Genomic DNA, 17,877 nt, shown 5'->3' on the forward strand with positions numbered 1-17,877 from the left:
ATGCATGCATACATTTATATGTGCACACTAGGCACATACATGTATATGTATGTGTGCCCATGTGTGCCCCATGTGTACACATGCATGCATACCTCTGTGTGCATATATATATATATATATACATACATACATATACACACATAACTTTTTAGATCCACTAGTCACACCAGCCACAATTGATGAAGACTGCTCATCTGAGCACAAACCTTGCTTAACTACGTGACCTCAGGCAAGTTACTACACTCTTTGGGCCTCACTTTGCCCTATTTGTAAATAGAGGCGGCTCAACCCGGTGACTGCAGTCACTGAAACCTGCTCGTTTTGTGTGACAGACTGCAACAAAATGTTGGCATAAAGGCAAAGAAAGCCCTGGTGTTTATTTCGTGTATCTTTGTTTCCATCCTCCTCAACACTGTTCCTCAATGGGATAATCAGGGCTCCCCCTGGTGGCTGAAATATGCAGGTAGAGCCACTTGTTCACAAAGCTCCACCACTCCCCCAGCCGGGCTCTGGGCTCCGGGCTCCAGGCTGGAACTGCCTCTCCCTGCCTGTCCGCGGTTCCTCAGCTGAGTGAGAGCAGCAGTCACTTTCAGTGAAATTTAGCAAACGTGGTTTAACTACCACGCTCATGCCTCTTCGCAGGAGAAAGTTACGCATTGAGGGCAACGTTTCTTTTCCTCCCGCACACTTGGCTGGAGAGAGTTCAGGCTGGGGCGTGGGCTCCCATCCCTGCATCTGCATTTCCCAGTAACACACACAGAGCACTGCTCTGATGCAGGTAACAGTGCTGTGGCCGTGCTCCTGCTTGTCAGATCAATATGCAGCTTTATTGTTAAGGTCATCAAGTTTAACAATGAATGTTCTACATTTAAACAACTTCCTGTTAGGCTATAAGAAAGATTTACTTCTCAATTTAGAATTTATTATTAAAATCTATATTTTGCTAAGTTTTCCCATTAGATTCACAGTACCGTCATAAGACAACATATATAGTGGTGTGCATAACGTTTTATTTATGCATATGTACAAATACACACATACATACACAAATTCAGACGAACAACAATTACAAAGGACATCAGGAAACTTTTGAGGGTGATGAATATGTTTATTATCTTGATTGTGGATGATAGTTTCAAGGATCTATGTGAGTGTCAAAACTTTTCAAATTATAACTTTGTTCATATGCAGGTTTTGTTTGTTGGTTTTTTTTTAAAAGATGACCGGTAAAGGGATCTTAACCCTTGACTTGGTGTTGTCAGCACCACGCTCTCCCAGTTGAGTGAACCAGCCATCCCTATATAGGGGATCTGAACCCATGGCCTTAGTGTTATCAGCACCACACTCTCCCAAGTGAGCCATGGGCCGGCCCCTCATATGCAGCTTTTTGGTGTGTCACTTATAAAAGGTAGGTAAAAAATAAAACACAAAACCCGCTAACCCCCATCAACGTTCTTCCTACACTTCAACTCGCAGTATTAAATGGAGACTTTTAATTCCACTACTGGAGACTAAAAGTAATCTCAATTTAAAACCCATTTACTATTATTTTATATTCATTGAGCTTAATTAACTCAGTCTTCACACACAGTATTTCGGTTATTGAGTCCAAAGGCTCCAAATGTAAGCTATTTGTCTAGTGGGTGACAGTTCAGGCTTATCAGAAGCTGGCCCTGGGCATGACCACCCCCTGCCCTCTCCATACGACAATTGGGATGTGGAAGGGCAGACCCAGGCCAGCCTGTTCTAAAGGGCACCTGCCTTCCCGAGAATACCCCTCCCACTGTCAGTGATGCCACCGTGGGTGCAGTGTCGGGGTTTGCCTAAGAGAAGACAGCGTAGGGAAAGGAAATGGTCTAGAGAGAGGGGGCCGACCACCTGCTATGGGGAGCAGGCAGGAAACGCCGCCATAGGAGAAACAGGCCGCAGGTACAGATACTCTCTACCCCACTCTCACCACCAACTATGCTTTCTCTTGTTGAAACTGCAGCTCTACAGGTTTATGCTTCATTTTTCATCTTGTCCACTGAGAGCCAGGACCCTGACTATAGGACATAATCATGTTCCCCTCAACTCTCTTATTGGAAAAACCACAGCCCAAGAATGATGGATTCCCAGTATCAGTGCTGGAGCTGTGGGGACTGGGGGGCCATGGCGCACGGTGAGCTCTGGGAGCACGGACCACCTGCTGCCTAGCTACCCTCATGGCCCCTATGGAGGGCTCTTTATACATTCCAGGAGGAACCAGAATTGCAAGTCAAATCTGACCTGTAATATTGGCAATGTTACCAGTCAAACAGGACATGGTGTGGCAATCTGCCATCCGTTTTCAACCTTGGGATTGCAGTTTGTGTGATTTCGGAAGTCTTGGTACTCCTCATACTACTTCTCATTCACACAAAACATACAAGGATATATTTGCTCTTTAACTCTTGTTCCTCACACGCCAAAGAAGAAAGTATGATACATATTGGCCATTCGATTTTGATTCAGGTTATGCATTTTGGTTATGTTTTTCCCTTACTTTCCTCCCTTAAGCCCTACAGCAGATTTATCATCCTGGAAACAATGAATGCAATCTAAATAATCTCAATAACTCTAATCTCTTTTTGGTTTTTTTCATTTTCTTTATTTTTTTCTTTACTGGAAAATATGGGCAGTTACAGCCTTCTGACTTTTACACAGCTTTGTTCAGAGTAATACACATTTATTATTTTCTTAAGAAGGAAAAAGAAGGATTATAAGGCACTTAAGGGTAGAATAAACAAAGAAGTAATGATAAATTTAAATCACAAAACTTCTAATGGAGGGAGTGATTCAGTATGAGGGTTACCAATTACGCATTGCTACTGGTGACAGATAAAGCATAGGAACCCGAAATGCACAGATGACTCCTGAGCCTTATTTCAGTTACTACCTGGACCTTCAGCTCCACTAAAGTGTTTGAAGTTTGCTTGTTGTTGTTTTACCACAGTGACTAATAAGGAGCAAAACTATTTTGAGTTTTTCTTCTGTTCCATATTTCTTGGATATGAATGATGAAACAGTTAACACACACACACACACACACACACACACACACACACACACACACACACACACACACACACACACACACACACACTTCAGAGGAAAGGAAGCAAGTGTTCTGTAAGGGAATTAGCTCCTGCACCGGGACCATTTGTTATTCAAGGTGTCTTGAATCATCACATCCGATTACAAGTGGTCCCAGTGCAGGAATTAACCCACTTACAGAACACTTCCTCCCATCCCTCTGAAGTGTGTGTGTGTGTGTGTATGTGTGTATGTGTGTGTAGTTGGTTGTGACTCAGGACACCTTGAATACTTGTTTGGAGGACCTCACCTGCTCTTGCCACGTTTGGAAGATATAACCCTATCCCTGTGGTAGACACGTTTGTTGTGTCATGGGAAATAGCAGTCTGCATGTGGAAATGTTTTGAATCAGACTACACAAGCTACAGAAATTGTGAACAAACTATATCATATGATGGATCCAAATTGACATGAAAACTGAGAATCTGCAGTTGATAAGCATCACCAACACAGATGCGATGGGTGATTGATTATAGTAGGTGTTAAAATAAAATACCAATGAGCAAACAGTTTAAGGATTTTTCCAAATTGTCTCATCTGTAGAACTAGGAGCGTGTATTTATAACTAAATAATTTTAGAGTCTTCATATTAAAAGGTCAAAAGTACGGGTGAGTGAGGCAGCACATACTGTCACATGAACTGGATAAATGGCAAACACTATCATATAAACTGGACTGCAGTTTAGAAATTATATCACATTCTACCATCCTCTGCCAACATGGTCACTGGGGTGAGAATGTAAGAATTTAAGTCACTTACAGTTGAAAAATATTATACGGTTAATTTTTATTTTACTTTAGCATTTGCTGTAGAATGCTGTATTCCTCGAGGGACTCTCTGTTTTCTGAACTTGCATGTGTACGGGCCAGTCATTAAGCCTGCCTCATTTGTATGTCTCTAATCAGAAAACATGAACTACTATCTTTTTAAAATTTATTTATTTATCTTTCCCCAGTGGCTGGCCAGTACGGGGATCAGAACCCTTGACCTTGGTGTTACACGGCTGTACTCTAACCAACTGAGCTAACTGGCCAGACATGAACTACCATCTTTTGTGGACAGTATGTGTAATGTTATGGGAAAAAGGAAGAGACAGTTTCTCTCCTATTGGCTTATAAGGAGAAGAAATGACCCACAGTGTGGGATGGATTCTGAGGTGAGCCAGAAATGAGAACCTTTCCGAAAAAATATTTCACCTAATTATTTTGTCTGATTCCTAGAAGATTCTAATGCTGGTTAGCATGGCACCTGTAAATCTGCAAAAGTTGTTCATCAAATTGCACTAAATTTCACCCAACTATGTATCAGGCCATCTTGGTGATATGTCATGGAGATCACTAAGGAATTGTCAAAGATCAGCCACCTATGTCTTTGGCTAACTTCATGATCAAGTAAATCGGGCGTGCATGGTCAAATTGTATTCTCCACATAAACTGATCTAACTCTATTGAATCCTCCCCCCATATCTATGTCCTCTGTCTTTCAATAGTTTGATATATTTTTTGCATCGTATTTTCTGCCTCTTTAACCAATAATTCTATAAGCGGTATCACTTTCCCCTGTTCTTCTGATATCCTGCCTTGAGATTTTCTGCTGCAATCTTTTTTTCAGCATAATAGCTATTTCTTACACAAATGCTTATTGCTGTAATTACATATAATCTTCTACAATCTTTAATGTCTGGGTCATAAATCCTGATGTCTTCCCCAACACTTAGGTAAACATTACCTTTTCTTGTTTAGACTTTCCCCACTTAATGATTTGAGGTTACTTACCAAACAAAAGTCCTTTATTTCAATGTAAAAAAAAAAAAAAAGAGGCACTTTCTAACTTGTTCTGTGTTTCCTTGTGAGTAATTTCTTTAACTTTCTGTTTTTCACCAACACATAGCACTACACTGGTTACACAGCTCTACCTTATGTTTCTATTTTATCAGTACCAATATCAGCTGTGATAATTCCTGCATTAGTCATAGCTAACATTCTGATTACCAAGTCCTACAAGTCAAAAATACTTACTGATTCTTTTTTCTTACTTGAGCAATAACATTTAAAAAAATATTTTGGAGAGAAACATGACAAGCCTCTGCAATTCAAATGTGTCTTTGCATGATAATAAAAGTTGATCAAAGCAAGCTAGTGCTATCTGTCTTTTTTTCTAAACTCTGAGTCTGAACATGTGAATATGTCTACCTGCTCTGTCTTGGGACCACTAAGGTGACTAGTTCTCAGTAACTGGATCAGTTTTTTCAAGATTGCAGAGGGACTGATCTCACACTCAAGGAAGAGCTGGCTGCACTTCACACAGACACGGCTGTTATAGCCTTGGGCCTCATCACCACTTGTACAAACCTCCAGACCAGTACTTATCAAACGGAACCATCGTTACTCATGTCAGATGCATGGGGAGCCACAGGTAAGCAAAATCCAAGGTCAGAGGCCATGTGCTTGTAATTCACTCTTACGGCCCCCAAAGTTGGCATACTTCCCAGCATCAAGTGAGTGCTCAATCAATGTTTGGTGAATAAATGAATAAATATGGAACAGATGAAGTGAGACACACCCTTTCTCTCCCTCTTTTTTTCTTTTTGTAAACTATTTAAATGGAGTCCATAGTAACAGTAAAACCTGAAAAACACAAAAAAGTTGGGTCCTACTTATCTCTGAAAGGGTAGTGTATTTCATAAGTTGTGAGTTCCCACAGACTGTATGCATAGTTCAGGTGTGTAGGCGCTTAGTTTTACCAGGTAGACAGAATATTTCAGTTCTATCTAAATGAAGACAATCTCGTTTTAAGAAAAATGGAGAATAAATTCTGGAACAAAATATCCTGTCAGAAAAATATGAATTAATAGTGAATTAAAATAAAGCCAGTTTCTTCATAAGAACACATCCAGGTATTAATGAATTTTAGACAGGTCAATAGCATCAATCTAAAAACTACATATAAAAAAGTCTTCACCTGCTACAAGGACACAGGAACCTCAGTCAAACAAACACATCTCTGTTATTTATGCATTTATGTGTAAATTCTAAAGAAAGTAAACTGTGGGTATACAAATGGAGCCCTTTTATCCTGAAAGGTGAAAGAATAACAGCAGAATAAGAGCCAGGACAGCAGGGACACCAGGAAAGGTCAGAGGTCAGGAAGAGGCCCATCCATCACAAGCGCTTGGCATGGGTAGGGAATGATGCACAGCAATACACTGTGGAGGAAATAAACAGCAAAACATGAACGCAAACTCGCAGTGAAATAAATACCTGCCATTTTCATTCAGCTTCAAGCCCTGGAGACTGAACACTGCATATAGAGCAATATATTGGCCAAATCGTGTTATTATTGCTTTCCCATTTCCTTTAATTCTTTTTCAGTGTCAGCTGTTTAAGGGATCTATTCATCCAACACTTACAATTCTACCTCCTGTAAGACTATATATCATAAGGATCACTTCACTCCCTGTTGATCTTCCAGGTTGTCAGATAACATTATCTGGATTTGATATGAAACCTTAAAGTCCTCATGAGCAGAGGCAGGAGTCAGCTGGCAGGCAAAAGCCAGTTTTTACCCTTTGAAAAAAAGTCTAAGTTACTGGTTGAACTCCAGGGAAAAAGAGATAATATTGTCTCATGATGCCCTAAATTTCAGATCAATCTCTCCCACGTTGATAATGGTGATACTGGGCAGGGCTCAGGCACAAACTCAGGAGTGTTGACTGATTTACCAAGGTACACCTCAGCTGCAAGTGTGTGCTGTCCTCCACTATTTTTAGGGAGCAAATCCCTCCTGAGCCCTGCTATCTTCTCTAGTGAGACCAACCCATGGTATAAAGAGAGTAGTTTTAAGTCCCTGAAGGCTTTGGGGGGACAGGGATTAAAATAAAGAAAGGCTATATCTGAATTCATACCGTTGCATAAAAATCCCTGAGACAAACAGTTTAGAAGATTGTTGTCAGTAGGAGAATGCTTGGTTCATAATCCCTATTTACATTTTAACTGATAAAACAAGTAATAATATTTAATAAAAGTTTTGAAATTTTCTTGAAATATTGAGATGTCCAGGCCTTATTTCTGGGAAGGATTTAAATTTACATGAAACCAGAAAGAAGTTCTCCTAACTCTTAATGCAGAAAAAAAAAAAAAAAAATGTTTTTTATGCCTAACCTGACCTCATGCTGCAAATTAACGCTTCAAAAGACACAGACATGGGTCATAATTATTTGTGTCAGCTTAGTACTTGAGCACTGACTTATGAAAATCAAAGATAAATCTGTCTTCAGTTTACTTACTAAATAATTTTACTCCATTTCAGTATTCCTGTTTATATTCATTTCTGCTTTGCAGTGATATGCTGGTAAACAGTAACCAGCTGTCTGCAGAAAAACAGTATAAATAGATAAATCTATTGATAGAAAGAATGAGTAGCAAAAAATTTACAAGTAATAATAGAATAATACTTTTCTTTGTAAATTTTGTGTAACCAATTGATTCTCACAGAATGCTTTTGTTAAGTTTTGCCAAATTTTTTAATCTGTAGCCAGCCTATTACTACTATTGACAAGCAAACGTAGTTTCAGCATGAACATAGGTTGATCATCTTGTCTCAAGGAGGGAGATGTAAATGGAACCAAGGAGATGTGTGTTGGAACTTTACCAACATGTTTGCAATCATGTGAATGACTTTGCTGAATTCATAACGGTTTTTGGAAAATGAAGAAACCATTCTTCAATTTTTTTGTGCTATTCACAATGAGTTGGCTACAAATATGACAGGAGTTTCATATTTAATCTGCATTATTAACATGTCACAATCCCTCTCGTATCTAGACAACTAACAAAACAACCAGTCAAGCCCTGATGTGTAACCTTTGTGCTAGATCATATGTTCACTGTCCTGTAGCACTGAATCATGCAGATTCAGTATACATAAATAACCTCAAGAGCATAAGGCACAGTAAAATGCAGTAAAATAATCAGGAAGTGATAGGTTTTTTAAGATTTGTCATCTTTGTTTTTAATATTATTTGTTTAATTATAAGCTTGTGTAATTTATTTTTTAGTAATGGTTCCATTTAGCAATCGGCTTGCAAAATTCCTGAAATGCTAACAATCTGCTTTCATGAGCGGGCCAAGCACAGGCCTGTCCCACTGAGTTGTCACCAACTTCTTTAACTCTCCCTCAAGTCAGGGACATAGTGCCTTGTAAATAAAGGGCTAAGAAGTACTTAGCAAAAATAGATAAGCTCATAAGGTGTTTTTTTTTCTTTTTAAATGCTATATGTAGATCTATCGTGACTCTCGTTGCTTCACTTCTAAGTAGCATCTAATCTTTGGTCCATATTGGTTGAATTTAATGGTTTTAAGGTACAATACTAATAGGCTAAGGATTCAGTACCATTTTCTCTAATGTACTTGAGTGGGGACAGACTCTGCTCCCACAGTCAGCAACTTCCTTCATTTTATGAACAGGGCCCCTGGTTGACGATCCTTTTCCTGCTTCTCATGATGCTGCGTCTCTTCCCAGGGCAGTAGGAGCAGCTGTGTGCCTGGCACTCTTGCCACGGGAAGGAAAGTGGTAAACACGACAGGGGCAAGAGTGCTTCTCCAGGCTGGCTCTGAGTTCCACACACCTGCAGGTCTTCAAGGGTGGTGGTTCCCAGGACAGACAAGACTCAGATAACTGTGTTTGTGTCACAAGCTCTAGAATTAACACTTTGTTTTGACCCCGAAAAAGTGTTGAGTTTGGGCTCAAGTTTTAGAGTAATGCATTAGGTGACTCTAAAGAGGATAGTCCCAATTGAAGGGGAGTCAGCCAAATTCCTGTCTCGTCTTCTCCAGCTTTATGCTCTCTGCTCAGGCAGCCCTTAGAGAGCATCTTGTCCCCAAGTGTAAGGCTTTGATTACCACCATTTGGCAGTAAACCACAAAGCTGTGCCCCAAATATTTCTAAGTTCTCAGTTCCTCTGCTGGGTCATTTGCCTAAAATGTGAATTATTATTATAATTAATTTTGCACTGATCAAACTCAAATTACTGTCTTCTAATTCAAAAAGGCTAGTTCATTTCTCCCATTTTATTTGCCTGTTTTAGAATTTCCTTTAAGTTCTTTAGAATGGGACACTTGGTCACAAATTTAAAAATCAATCAGCTAAACACCGTGGTTGTCACTGGTGGTGCTAAGAACAAGAGAAACTGACCTATCTTTCCTCTATACCTTTACAATCCTTTGCCAATTATCCTACAAATGTAGAGCCAAAGAAAGATTTATTTGCTCATGCCCGGTGTAGGGAAATGTGTAAGAAAATGACAGCCACTGGGTAGTTTGATTTTTAAAATTAAAGCAAATTAAGGATCTATAAATTTGAGCTCCATATGCATTGATCTTTAAATCCTCAGGGCCTTCTACTTGGATTAAGTCATTGATAACTTTTTAGTTGCCTAATCATAATCAGTACTGCAAATTTTGTAAACAATTCAATGTTATCAATGGGTTAGGTTCTATTATTGTGAGTCACAATGAAAATTCAACAGAAATCAAACCTCAGCAGAAAGCAGGCTGATTAGAAACCGATGGGGAAAACCCCACATGCTCATAATTACACTGATTTAGACAGGCACGTAAAACACCCATGTACGTGATTAGATATCTAAAGGTTAATACGAAAGCTTATTAATAAGAAACAAAAATATTCAGGAACATAGACCAGAGAGCCATTATTCCATTGTTGTCACAATTACGCTGGGAAGACTCTAACATAGCACAAAGCCCCACTGACGATGACGTTTGTACCACAGGCTTTGAGAGGTTACGTAGCTTACTCATTCTTCTCCCACATGCGTAATAAGTATTTATCAACTCAAACTCTACAAGTTGTCCTGACCATGACAGCCAGGAAGAAGCTGAGGGCATAGATATGGCAAAAGGAATCTCAACTCTACCGGGGGTGACGACCACACACCACCTCACACGTGCCCTGAGCTGGCTTTAAAAAGGCTGCCTTTTGTCTACTGTAAACTTACTCTGGAAGAGATACAATGATGCTTCCTCGAGCAGGAAGTAATTTTAAAGGAGATCCAGTATTCTCAAGAGTTGTAAATTGAACACACAGTTTCACCAACACTATTATGTTATCTTCTTACTACGATTATCAAGAAGCCTGATCCTTTAGTCTCCGGATACTAAATGGGCATTTTGTAATGCTAGGACCATTTCCACGAGTCCCTCTGTTCTGTAAAAGCAGAAAATGAGAAACGTTAGGTGGAGGCCAAGCCTGAGGTAGCCAGTCCTCCACTAAAATTGTCCCTCAAGGAGGACAGTTCTTTGGTGATTTCTGACAGCTCTGTCTTTGAGCTGAGTCACGCACTTGGTCTTCACCACTGATACACCGTCCTCCCTCTGCACCTGCTCATGACACACTTACTTACATTCTCTAGACTACTACCCACTGAAGCTGCAACCCAGGTGCACTTGATGCTGATGACTGTCTACGCAGCAGGCATTGCCCACTTTCCCCGATTAACAGAGCTCTGGTGTTAATCAGCAATATCTGTATACCTCAGAAAAAGCTGGCTCTATCCCCAGGGGGTGGGCCTGGCTTATCTAGAGTGACTTCATTCTTACAAGCACTGGGTCAGCGTATTACCCAACTGTGGTCAATGAGACATGAGAGAACCTCTTCAGTGGGGGTTTTTAGGAAAAGGCTTCCTTTTTCCTACAAAATTATTAGAAGAGATAGTCTCTCTTTCTCCTCTAAAATTCTGGTGTCTGGTTGTGATGGATGGAACGGCCACAGACCACTTGTTACCGGCCTGAGAAAACCAACCCCAAAGATGATATATAGGAGAGACGGAAGGAACCTAGATCTTTGACTACTTGAGGCTTCAGAGTCAACTGACACTGAAGTCTGCCCCACTCCGGGGTTTCTATTCCATGGGACAAGGCATTCCCTAACTGTTGAACTGGGTTTGAGGTGGGTTTCTCTTCCTTCCAACTTGTATTCATTATTTATTGCTGCAGAACAAATTGTCCCAAAATGTAGAGGCTTAAAACAACAAGCACTAGTTATTTCACAGTTTCTGTAGGTCTGGAATCTGGGCACGGTGCTTCTGACTCAAGGTGTCTCACAAGGATGCAATTGAGGTGTCGATCAGGGCTGTGGTCCCATCTGTAGGCTCTACTGGGGGAGAATCTGTTTCCAGCCTCACTCCGGAGGTTGCTGACAGCATTCTGTTCTCATGGTCAGCGACAAGGGCCTCAACTCCTCACTGGCTGTGGGCTGCAGGCTCCCTCAGTTCCCTGCCACGTGGGTCTCCATAGAGCAGCTCACAATGTGGCGGCTGGTTTTCCTCAGAGTGGACAAGTGAGGACGATGCCCAAGATGAAAGCAGCAGTCCTTTTGCACCCTAATCTTGAAAGTGACAAGTGATATCCCGCTGCTTCTGTATAACCTATTCATTAGACATGAGTCACTACATCGAGCCCAAGCAGCTTAAACTACTGAAGGAAGTACATAACAGGTGCACGTATGGAGCATGGTAAGTAAAGCATAAACACCCGAGTGCATGTGGCACTGAACACACGGACACACAGTCTTCTCTATTTTGCTTGTGTTCCAGGTAAATGTGGTTTTATGGCCATGTATTAAATACCAATAACACTTTAAGCATTAAATGGGAATGCAGCTTTTGTCCTTGGGCTCAGTTCTCAGGCAGAAGGCTGGCTGTGGAAGGCAGTGAGGCAGCAGTTGAGGGGACACCAGTCAAGCCACCAGGCCTGGGACTGGGTCAAGATCCTACAGACGTCAGGGAGGGAATAAGGGATGGTGGGAACAGAGAGGCCCAGAGTGGGAGAGGTCAGAACAAAGGGTGGAGCTTAGAGGACCCATCTCGTGTCTCATCACCTGCTTACATTTGCGCACAAATCCATTTCCAGCTTTTTGAACCTTTTCATCTGATGAAGGTGAGCTGTGTTTACTGGATTTCAAGAAAGTGTATCTTCTGCTTTTAAACCACCTAAGTGGAATATACCATGTGTTGTACAAATCACAATGGATGTGCAAAAGCCAAAGGTGGGAGTTTGGGGCATGATGGGAGAAAGGTTGCAGGGGGACGGGCGGAACAAAGACAGAGAGCCCAGGACTCCATAAAGAAGAATCCCCTGTGCTGCTTATGTTGCTAAGTTCTCCCGGCTTGGTTTCCCATGACGGCAGTGCCTACCCACAGAGCTGTGGTGTGGGCCACACGAGATCTTCTGTGAGGTGCCTGGGGGCCTGTCCAGCCACCCCAAGTACTCAGGCCAAGCTTCCACCACAGACACAGCCTTTCTCTGACAAGGAACACAGTTTTAAAATTGAACTCAGGAGAAGATATGCAAGAGCCTGTAACTGGCAGAAAAACATCTCTACGTTTTTATGAGCTTCCACACAGCCAAAAATAGCCAGAAGTTTGATTGGAAGTGTAGGTGAGAAGCGTACGCCACAGAGACACAAATTCACACCCAGTGCTTTACGTGCCAACAGCCCGTGCCTCCCTTGAGACGGGTGAAAGCAGAACTCAGATTTCAACATGTTGTAAAAACAGGAAACAAATGAAGATAAAGGATTCATTTTTCTTAACTTTTTTAAAGTCCTGAATCAAAGAAGGCGAGTTGTCTTCTGTCTGGCTGGACAGGCAACCCTTGTTTTCAGTGCTGTGGACAACGGGTAGCCAGCTCTGCAAATGAGGTGGCATGAAAGCTCTGTCCTGATGCATGAACTTCTGGTTTCCAGCAGCCTGGGGTGGGGTCAGGAGGACAAGGAGACATCTGCAGAGCCTGCGGCCCGTGAGCTGCTGGCTGGGTTCTGGAGGGACGGTGGGATGAATCCGCTCTCCCATCTCAGACCTCGCAGGGATGCCTCTTCTCTAGCCTCCTGTTCTTTCTCACCCCATTACTGGCATCACTGTCGGGGTGGCAAGGAAGAGGGGAAGGAAGTCCCAGGTGGCACACAGCTGGGAAAGGAGGTCAGGGAGAGAGTTGGCAGTGGTATGGGAGGGGCCATGGGGCCACGGGGTAAGATGAGGGCGAGTCGGGTCTTTTGCGTGCTGTTTCGTTCTGCTCTCTTGGACCTCTGAGAACGTCTAGGGGCAGGTGGGGAGTGTGTCACAGCACTGTGGAGATGCAGGGGGCAGCGATGCTTTTCAAGCCCGAGGCAGGCCCTTGTGTGCACCCTCTTGGCTCATCTGCAGCCCCCCAGCGAAGCCGTCCTCCAAAGCAAGCACCTTAAGGCATGGAGAGATCAGGAGGAGGCCAGGGCCTGTGGGTTTGCAGGAGCCAGGTGTGGGAAAACACAAGGGCCTTAGGCCTGCCATCCTGCGTAGCCACCATGAAGTGGCTGGCCCTGTGTCCGCTCCTCGACTGTGACAGGTCGCACACAGATTCACTGTCTTCAGTCAGCTTCATTCTGCCTCACTTTCCCCCCAGGGAGGAGATTCTGTGGGTGAGGATAGCAGTCCCAGCAGCGGTCACTGAAGGCTCACATCTTGGTGTGCTGGACTTGAAACACATTCTTCAGAGATCGATTGGCTCTGGGGTCATCTATGTCCCAGCTGTCATCTTTCTGACAGATATGTCTAACCCTTAATTTTTGAATGCCCTATAAAAATTCATTTGCATTCAGAAGCACGTCAAGATGATCAAATGTATTTTAGGGATGGAAAAGACATATTTGTGAAGAAAGATATTTTGCCTAGGGAGGATGATTTTGCCTAGAGAAAGTCGACAAGTAATATGACAATTATCTTTACCCAGAAGCTGGCAGGCAGCTAGTTGTCATTTACAGAGAAGACAGAAAATGATAAAAAGGTCTGATGGCGGCTAAATGTGAACTTCCTAACTAGAGGCTTGTGCACACACAAGTGGGCACCGACAGTCATGGGGCTGCCTGTAGAGTGGCAACACGCTGTGATGGTCACCTGGCTGGGGGTGGTGCTTGCTTTATAAGGAAGCATTGGTACAAGGCTGGGCATGCTGAGGGGGGAGCACAGGCCTGATATGCAGATGATCCCACCTGATTACAGACGGTGAAATGCACAAAACTGTTACTGTCTGCAGGTACGATGCTATAGGTAGTGCTTATTAAATTCCGAAAGGAATCCCGGGAAACAATGAGAAATGCCCTGTCTCAGGCAGGGTGTCCTGAGAAATAGAAGGAAAATAGGACTTGAATTCTGGCTATTGCTAGACTCAAATCAAGATGTTTCCCTTCCTGGTACCTCAGTTTCCCTTTCTGTAGAGAGGCAGTACTAATGTGGGCCACTGGCTACATGGTTCAAAGGCTGACCTTTAACTCAAATCTCTCCCACTCTAGAGCACAGCACTTGCGTGCACTCTCAGCCTGCCCAAGCGAGCCCACCTACAGACGTCCGGGGGTTGGGTCTGCTGTGAGGAGCGGTCGCTCCCACTGACGGTCTCCACCCACAAGATACAGCTTCAGCTGAAGTCTAACCACAGATATGAACGATTAACTGAAATCATTCTTATGGCTATCTGTGTGGCATTCAGAGTGCATTCTCTGTGACACTGGACACACTGCATTGAGCATTTAGAAAGAAAAGCTGGGAAGGAAAGGTACAGACATCAAAGGCAAGGATGGAGAGTCTGGAAACCCAGCCCTGACACCAGTAATGACCAGAGAGGCGAGTGGTCAACACACGGGTGGAATGGGAACAAGAGGCACATACGTCTGGGTCTCAGGTCTGACGCTTCGGAACCAGCACCTTCCCCAGGAAAGCTGAGAGACTCCATCACATCTGTGTCAGGAGGAGGGTAGGGCGGGGGTGGGGGAAGCACTAACTGGGGTGGGCCCCGAGCAGTGCCTCTGGGAGGCTTTTGTGGCACCTGCCGTCCTCCAACACCTACATGGAATCAACGGGGAATTACTTCAGAAGGTTAAGCCAAAAGATTCCTTGCCTTCCAACAGAGGCCACATCGCCATCAGTCACCAGGCACTCAGTTCAACCTCACTGGGCACCAAATCCAGCCACGCCCAGCACCAGGTCCAGCCACGCCCAGCACCAGGTCCAGCCATGCCCAGCACCAGGTCCAGCCACGTCCAGCACCAGGTCCAGCCACGCCCAGCACCAGATCCAGCCACGCCCAGCACCAGGTCCAGCCACGCCCAGCACCAGGTCCAGCCACGCCCAGCACCAGGTCCAGCCACGCCCAGCGTCCAGCACCAGGTCCAGCCACGCCCAGCACCAGGTCCAGCCACGCCCAGCACCAGGTCCAGGCACGCCCAGCACCAGGTCCAGCCACGCCCAGCACCAGATCCAGCCACGCCCAGCACCAGATCCAGCCACAACAGAACCAGATCCAGCCACACTCACATTTTAACATTTTACATGTGTGGTGTTCTACCATTGGGCCAGTTTGGAAACAGTTTCCTGATTGCAATCTGTTTCTGGCACACACAATTACATAAATGCTGGGCTTGAGAGAACTATTCTTAAAGCCCTTAAACAGCTCTGCCAAGTTTCACGTTAGACTTTTTCAGGTTCACGGATTTGATTTTCAGCTTATTGTGTTGCTTTTCCATATCTATTGACCTATTATGGAGAGATTAACTGTTAGTTTAGCTTATCTTTTTCAGCTCATTTATATTTTCAACCTCTTTCATTGATTAGGGTAATAGATTTCAAAGTTTGTTTGAAGGAGGGTCCTTAGTTGTAGGAAGAGTTAGGGTACGTGTGCCCAGCTCCCCCCGTCTCTCAGGCACTCAGAGCAGCCTCTTTACCTGTTTATAAGTGGGAACACATTTCCAATTCTAGGGAAATGGATTTCTCATGTTAATAAAATTTTTGAAAGTCAATGACTTAATCTAATAAATGACATGAATTACTAGTGTCATAGGTCATATTTAGTATTATTTCTTTTAAAAACACTTTCAAGCTTTACAGTTTACAATATTCTAATAACTAATAGATTCGATGCTTCATTGCCTTTCACCAGATTATTAATAAAAATATTAAGAAATACCATTTCTCATCCAGAGATGTATATATTTATTCCTTTCTTGTAGTTCTCCAGATAAGGAAAAATATTAATTTTCCCATATTCAAACATCATTTGCTCCCTTGAAGTGCACACAAGTTGGACTCAGTGTGGGTGGAGCTGTGTTTGGGCCCAGGTGAGCGTGCTACATGAGAAGCCCCCAAGAGCAGGTGCACAGGGACGACAGACTCTGCACTCCATGGCTTTCTGCTGCTCACCAAGGAATTTGGGGCAGACCCAGATCCAGCTAGCTACAATACTATTTTCGTGTAAGTTCTAAAATAAACTTTTCTTTTTACATCTAGATGTGTGAATTGCAAAACTTATCTGAACAATTTTTGTGGATAGGGGCTATTTTTTTTTTTTCAACCTAAACCTAAACTTTAGTTAAAATTTCTGCTGTGGTGCTGTGTGCTTTTAATTCACAGGGATTTCTGATGGGGATGGAAGTCTGACTTGAAATTACCACTAAGACCTTTTCTATAATCCCCTGCCCTCAAAATATATTCAAGATTATTTTCAGTGGGAAGGGAGCTTCTGCATGCCCAGTCCTCACGAACCACAGTTCATGGACTAGACAGAAAGACTTTGGCAAATCACTGCTATTCACACCTCCTCCTTGTAATGTTTCTTAGTGCAGGAGTCGCTTCTACAATTTTCTATCTCAAAACACCCACCTCCCATCTTCTCTGACATCTATGGGCACCAGCTGTCCCCCACACATCTGGGCCAGGTTCCCCAAGCAAATAGGACATGAGGACTCAGTCCTGCAGGGCTGAATCAGGGGTGTCTCCTGGGCTGACATGGGCTGTCTGGCCTGCAGGTTGGTATGACTCAACCATATCCATACAACTGCTGAGAGTGGATGCTTCTTAGAATTTCAGCAGGGATTTCTGTCCCATTATATAGAGTGGGGAGAAAACTTGGAAAGCAGAACAGAGGTCTCATGATGAAATAGGAGAAAACTAGGTTTATTTTAACATCCACTCATAATGTTCACTTTAAATTCGACAGAATTTCCCTCTGGGAAAGAGTATTACTGACATGAAATATAGGTTATTGCTCCTTAGGGTAACTGATTTCCAGGCTGTGAAATGCTAAGACATTTCTAGTGAGGTATTGACCGGGGGAAATGCTGACCAACAGCCAAGCAGCTCTTACTAAAGTCCTAGCCACTGACAATGCAGCCACTTGTCCTGGGAAAAGATCATTATGTCCCCCCTCCCCACACCTTGTGTTACAGGGGAGGTGGACAGAGGCTTGGTGACAGAGAACTCCAGGTCTCCCTTCCGGGGCTGAAGATATTAGGTCAAAAGCAAAACTCAGGAATGTCTGAGTGGGTTGAAGGTCAGTGTGAGGGGACGTCTGATGGCTTCAGTATGAGCTCTGATGCACTTCCAATCACAGGGTCCCAGGCCTAGGAATCCTAGGCTGCCATGTTCCAACCCCCTCTCTGCAAGAGCCATTTCTATTCCTATGTAAACAAAATAACAAACACTGAATGACTGTAAAATACCAGTAACCATCCCTGGCTCATGGACCTGGAGGTGTCTGTCACCTAGCCTCTGTCCACCTCCCCTGTAACATGAGGAGTGGGGAGGGGGCTCATAATGACCTGCACGTCTCTTTCTGCTCACAGACTTTATGACTCTCTCCTCCTTCCTTTGGGGTCTCTTTTTCCCAAAGAATATCAGGGTCTTTGCTAAACATATAAAAGATATGTGAGTGGAGATCAACTTT

General features: G+C 43.3%; 1 protein-coding gene across 4 annotated transcripts in view; it reads right to left on the reverse strand.

The window, feature by feature from the left end:
* Positions 1-17,877, reverse strand: part of COBL (cordon-bleu WH2 repeat protein) — a 295,923-nt gene that overhangs the window by 67,988 nt on the left and 210,058 nt on the right. Inside the window, exon 8 of one of the 4 annotated variants that reach the window (XM_063088250.1) lies at positions 14,829-15,002. The exons of the other annotated variants lie outside the window; for them this stretch is intronic. Coding sequence (XP_062944320.1) covers positions 14,829-15,002 — 174 coding nt within the window. The remainder of the gene's footprint in view (positions 1-14,828; positions 15,003-17,877) is intronic. 4 annotated transcript variants of the gene reach the window in all.

Source organism: Cynocephalus volans, chromosome 2, assembly GCF_027409185.1.
Source record: "Cynocephalus volans isolate mCynVol1 chromosome 2, mCynVol1.pri, whole genome shotgun sequence".
NCBI lineage: Eukaryota > Metazoa > Chordata > Mammalia > Dermoptera > Cynocephalidae > Cynocephalus > Cynocephalus volans.